Source organism: Centrocercus urophasianus, unplaced genomic scaffold (genome assembly GCF_019232065.1).
Source record: "Centrocercus urophasianus isolate 14NV4802_14NV808 unplaced genomic scaffold, USGS_Curo_1.0 seq_10, whole genome shotgun sequence".
Taxonomy (NCBI): domain Eukaryota; kingdom Metazoa; phylum Chordata; class Aves; order Galliformes; family Phasianidae; genus Centrocercus; species Centrocercus urophasianus.
This window is the reverse complement of record NW_024884142.1, coordinates 68,668,501-68,674,663: the sequence shown is the minus strand read 5'-3', so window position 1 is coordinate 68,674,663 and position 6,163 is coordinate 68,668,501. Positions and strand designations below refer to the sequence as shown.

The following is a 6,163-nucleotide window of genomic DNA, read 5'->3' as shown; positions in this document are numbered from 1 at the left end:
CATCTCAAGGTGATAATCTCAAGGATGGCTTTGAGGATACTTTCATCCTGAGGTGTGTTTCATATTTACAGCTATGGCAGTAAGGTCTTCAAAGGTTTCTACATTTTTATTCAAAAGCTTTAGAGTCTCAAGTCATTGACTGGAATGTGCTCACTCTGTTAAAACTTTTTTAATCTTAATCTCTTTCAGTCCCAGCAAAGATGCATTGTGATCTTTGCACTGGTATGCTGCTTTGCAATTCTCGTTGCACTGATATTTTCGGCAGTGGATATTATGGGAGAAGATGAGGATGGACTCTCGGAGAAGAACTGTCAAAATAACTGTCGGTAAGAGGTAACAAACAAAACTTCTCTTTTGGGGTGGATAAGAACAGATATGAACTATTTGATGGTATGCCATAGTTCGGTGGTGTAGTTGGTAAGAGAAGTAGATAACATCCAGTGAAATGCTTTGTTGCTTTAAATTTCTTATTTTAGAGGCTTGTTTGACAAAATACAGCACACTTCTTGAAGTTATGTTTTGTGGTATGTTTTGAGCAAGGTCTTCCTGTTCAGTTATTTTGTGTTCCTGAGTCAAAATGTATTGCATTTCAATAAATGAGGCCTGAGGTAGCTCATACTGCTCTCAATTTTACTGCATCTTTCTTTCATCAAGACCTTTTTTTTTTTCTTTCAGGGAAGGTCACTGATTGCTTTTGACCTGAGACTGCTCCTTTTATATAACCTATTACTACTCTTGCACACCCTGATGTATGTGGTGTCTTACCCAGAAACTGTGAGAAAAATAGGGATACAGACAGAAAGACTAGAGTATTGTCAGTATTGAGGCTCAAGGGAGATCTTATAATCTTATCAGTCTCTACAACTCTGTGAAATTAGGTTGTAGCAAGATGGGGGTTGGCCTCTTCTCTCATGTAACAGTGATGAAAGGTAACGGCCTCAAGCTGTGCTAGGGGAGGTTCAGGTTGGATTTTAGGGAAAATTTGTTCTCATAAGACATGTGCAGAATCTACTCAGCTACCAATGGCTGGGCCTGTGGGAAGCTGGAGGTTGTTTGTGTTTATTAGAATAATCTAATGAAATTTTATTGTTTGTTGGAGCCTTTTCTCATCATTTCTGCAAGTTGTATATTTGGTGTTTGACCTCTTTGCGAACAGAAACCTGTCCACACCATGCTTTCATTTTTCTAGCACTGGCTCTGTTGTTGGTTGTTGTTTTTTTTTTCCCTTGCAAAATGACTTGGCTTGTTCACTTTGTACACTCACTGTTCTGGATGGCCTTCTAATACTTGTCTGAATTTTCTGGAGTTCAGTTAGCTTTTCCTTGTCAGGGCCTGAGATATTCTCTACTGTGAGTTATTGCCTTCCAAAATTTTTGAAGACAACTGTATGTGTCACCTCTACACCCACTCCTCTATGTGGGAATCTTTGACAGAACTAGGTCAGATGAGGGGAAAGTCTTTCTGCTCAGTTGCTTCAGTGCACTGCACATGACTTCAATTACAGACCATGCTTTCCTTGTAGTTTCATAATGTAATAGTTCCCAGTTTTGTCCCTAGGCTTAGCCATGAAAGACCTTGATCTTCTCTTTGTACTTTTCAAATGGAAAAAAATAAAAAATTAAGAGTGAGAGCAGTGTACAGTGTCATGGTAAACCGGGGTATTGTTTATTCCATGACTAAGGGAAGAAATGCTTTTTATGGGATGCAGCAATCTCCCTTTCCAAAAATGCTCATCTTTGCTCAGTTCTTTGTTGGTTGGCATATGTAATTCTTGTCTCTTTGGACTGTGAAAGTAGAATCTGGGAGTAAAACTTCACACTGATGTTAACCATTAGAGTTGGTGAAACTGTTCTGCATTTACAGCGATAAAAGTGATCGCAGCTCTATTTTAAGATGCCTTTCAAAGAGAGATTCAAGTGCGTGATCTAGCTACTAATACTTGAACCATAACACTGTATAAACCATCTCTAATAACAGCTATTGCAATATCAAAGTGCTGGTATCTGCTACCTACTAACATTGAATCCTCCTTTGTGCGATGGAAATCAGGCTCCTTTATGTGTTAAATATATTGCAGACTTAACTGAAGTGCTGTGAGATCAGTTGCTGTGTGGCATATATTTAGTACTTTAGTACTATTTAGTAAGCACTTTTAATAAGTAAGACAAGAATTATTGAATTCTTATATTTCTGCTGTGTGAGTACTTTGACTGAAATTCAGGAACAGGCGCTTACATTTGCAGGATTGCTGAGACATTTGGCAATAGAATGTCATTTTTTAAGATGAAACTGTTATCAAATACAAGTTTTATGCCTGTGTGTCTAGATTTATTTTTCTTTACAAGGAGAGTGGTTAGGCCCTGGAACGGGCTGCCCAGGGAGGTTGTGGATGCCCCGTCCTTGGATGTGTTCAAGGCCAGGTTGGACGGGGTCCTGGGCAACCTGATCTGAATGTGTGTGTTTGGTGGCCCTGCTAGGCAGGGGGGTTGGAACTACATGATCCTTGAGGTCCCTTCCAACCCGGGTGATTCTGTGATTCTGTGATTATTTTTATTTGTGAATAAACTTGATGGGAAATGTGCTGTTGAATTGACAAGAACTTCGATGATGGTTTGTTAAACTCTTTCTTCTACTGAAAATCAACTCCATTTTGGTGTTTGGATTCTAAAGGAAAATATATTTAAAATAGAACTGTGGTCTAGAATAGTTCTATAATTAGAAATAAAAAAGACAGAGATAGAAAACTGAGTGAAGTAAAATGAAGCCATTTCTAGAAAGCCGTTTTTTTTTCCTAGGTTGAGAGAGAAATCGTTATACTTTAAGTAGTATTTTCCAGTAAGCCTCTATATCATCTTTTTGTTACTATGATTGTATTGTTGTTCATGAATATGAATAAAACCTTTCTGATGAGATTACTGTAGTTCAGCATGAGGTTCCTCATTGTTAATTCCTAAACTCCTTGTACATAATGAATGCTTACTGGATTTGTTGTCAAAAAAAAAAAACCTTTCTCTTTATCATTGTATTTATTTTTCTTGGGAACTTTGTAACAAAAACTTGGCAGGGAAGTGGAAAAGCAGACTTTATTACATGTCTTTGCTAATTGCTGAATGATTTGTTGCCATCTATTTATGAGGGCACATAGGAAATATTTTTGTTTCTTTAAAAATTACTATGCTTGAACTATTGATTATGATTTGTAACCTTCGAACTTCTTGCTAAAAAGCTGAGTCTTTAATCATGAACTCTAAAAAGCGTTTTGCTTACAGACGGTTTGTGTCTCTCACAATGTGAAGCCAGGTGCCTGGAGGCTACAAACCATTTTCTGTTTTATTAGTTACAGAGGCAAGCAAACAATTCAGTGTATTCAAGCAGAACTCGAATGTTCCATATTTAACTAAGAAATGAATGAAATTCTTTCCTTTTCTTTTTCCTTTTTTTTTTTTTTCCTTTTTTTTTTTTCTTTTCATACGGAATTATGTTTTTTTAAGCTTGCTTACAGGAGTACAGGAATTGGTAACTTAGAAGACATTACAGTTCTGTCCTAGTAGTTAAGGGCAGGTAGTAGGGCAAATACATGTACCATAAAAATAATGACTAAGAGCCAATGTAAAATTTACTATCTTCTGCTGACACATAGTGCTATTCAGAATTAGAGTTGGGTGGAGGTGGGCAAAGGTCTGTGAAATTTATTTGTCAGAAAAATTTTGGGCTTCAGAATTGAAATTAGAATCTGAGTTCTGAGTGCGAACTGGAAAACTTTATTGGTTTAGATGAAATAAAGTCTCCCATGTAACACTCGTACCATGAGTCACATATGGAGAAACTGGTTTACTGAAAGTAGTTGTTGTATCCTTTAAAAAATTACTTTTATTTTTACGGTTGGACCAAGTCTGTTAAGAGGCATCTTTTCAGTACAGAGAATGCTGTGCATTCCTGGCTTGGTTCCACTAAATTTGATTTTAGAATATCAGACTTAACAAAATACGAATGGCTTTTGACCCTTTCTATTAAAAGCAGTGTCAACTGATTGACATTTAAGGATTAAAAAAAAATTACAAATAGTAACGACTGTGAAAAGCAGAGTTTTTGCAGTTTGTACTTCTAGCAGGATGCAAATAATTCTCTTGAGATGTCTACCATATATTGTCAGACAAGTACTGATAGATGAGACTGGTTAAGAGCATATGCTTAGCAGTCTGGGAACTTTGCCTGGCCTGTCTTATCCTGGTTCCATTAGACATTACATCTATAAAATTAAATTTTTGTAATTTGAAAATAGTACCTTTTTATGGCTGATTTGATTTGAATAAATCTTGGCTAGCCTCTGACATAAGACTTACTTGATTTTGTTAAAACTGGCTGGTGATCTCTAAAAACCAAAGTGTGGAAAACAGAAGAAATTACATCTGACAAAATGTGCTGTTATCTGAGGAATATCAGGAATTCAAGCATTCAGCAAACCTCTTCTTCCTGTTGCTGCTGGCAGACAGTCAAGGGGTGCAACAGAACTTGCATACTGTCTTAATTCTCCTTGTCTTGCCAGCCTTTCCAGTGCCCATGGAAGCAATTGTGGCAGAAAACATAAATCTTTCCGTGGCCTTGAGTCTAGTCTTGCCTCTCTCTTGGGGCCAAGGAGGACCAAGATGAAAAAGGAAGTAATGATGGCTACTTTGTATGGTTCCCAGCTACAGTTTAGGATGTAGAAAGATTGTTGTCATGAGGATACTTTGTTTCCTTCTGTTTCCTTCCCTCCTCATTTTTCCGATGGGGGTTTGGGATTTTTCTTATTTTGTGAATTTTAGCTTTTCTAGATTTCTGAGGTAAGTTCTTAGTAGCAAATCACAGAATCACAGAACGGCGCAGGTTGGAAGGGACTTCAAAGATCATGAATCTCCAACTTCCCTCCCTCACCCCCCATCGCAGGCAGGGCCACCAACCTCCCCGTTTAATACTAGACCAGGCTGCCAGGGGCCCAATACAACCTGGCCACCTGGTTTTGAGTGTGTTCAAGGTTGATTCTGGCTTAGATTCTGCTTCAGTGACAATATTTTGCTATTTTAATTGGTTATCTTTTCCTCGGAGTAGTAACGAAGGCATCTGAGCTCGTTTGGATTTGCACTGAAGGAACTTGCCTTTAGGTATAATGTGAATGGGAAAGTGTAGGTGGTTTCTTCGGTGTTTGTAGGAAGGCATTGACTAACTCTGCCTACAGCAAGCAAATAATGAGCCTGAGGTTGTGTTTCCATTTACTTTGGCAATTGTTTGGATTGTCTTGGATAAGGACTTGTATCCTTCATAATTTCAGTGTCTTGTAGAGGAGCTGAATCTTCCCTTTTAAGTGCTAAGTTTTAGACTTCAACAGAGCTCAGCACTGAGATCCAGAGATTAAATCTAGTTATACACAATGCACTTTTGTATTAATCAGTTATGTGGTGCTTTCAGATGTACCTATTACTCTTGGATTGTGAGAGAGGACCCAAAATTGATTTTATTTTCTACTGCTTTATAGACCTTTTCTTCAATTCTTCTCTGTTACTTCACTCAGTAGGGTTTTGTGGCACTTACGTGTTCATACAGCAGCCACATGCTTACATAGTTATACCTTGCAAATGCTTTGCCCCTGGCTGGTTGTGGGGGAGATTTTCTCTGTGCTGCGTGGGTTCTGAATATAGCAAGGTTTATATTGACCGATTTCTATTTAATAAACAAACTATGACAGGCATAATAATTTAACGTCTCAGCAGAACAAGATGCTCAGATTTTGAAAACAAGCCTGTTAAAGAGCAGCTGAAGATTTCTATTTACAAAACACTTATAGCACTTGGCATAAGAATGCCTTCTGTCAACAAGATGCCTGTTGTCTTCCTGTGTTGGGGTGATGCAGAGAATGAGCTATAAAATCGCTTTTTTTTTTTTTAATGATTCATATTCTCAGACATTTTTATTTTTATTTTTGCCTGAAAACAACTTCACCATTGAAGTTTCTGTGGCTGGATGGTGCAGAGAGCTGGTGACCTTCCTTATAAGGGCATTCAGTGAATTGGACCACGGGGGAATTCAGTAATTTAAAAAACTTTCATCAGAGGAAACTCCCTTTCCCTTTCCCTTTCCCTTTCCCTTTCCCTTTCCCTTTCCCTTTCCCTTTCCCTTTCCCTTTCCC

At 38.0% G+C, this 6,163-nt stretch overlaps 1 protein-coding gene across 1 annotated transcript in view; it reads left to right on the top strand.

Moving 5' to 3' along the window:
- The first annotated feature begins 265 nt into the window (after positions 1-265).
- PLD5 (phospholipase D family member 5) overlaps positions 266-6,163 on the top strand; it is a 97,252-nt gene continuing 91,354 nt past the window's right edge. Inside the window, exon 1 of the mRNA XM_042822337.1 lies at positions 266-333. Within this exon, the coding sequence (XP_042678271.1) occupies positions 284-333 (50 nt within the window). The 5' untranslated portion in view covers positions 266-283. The remainder of the gene's footprint in view (positions 334-6,163) is intronic.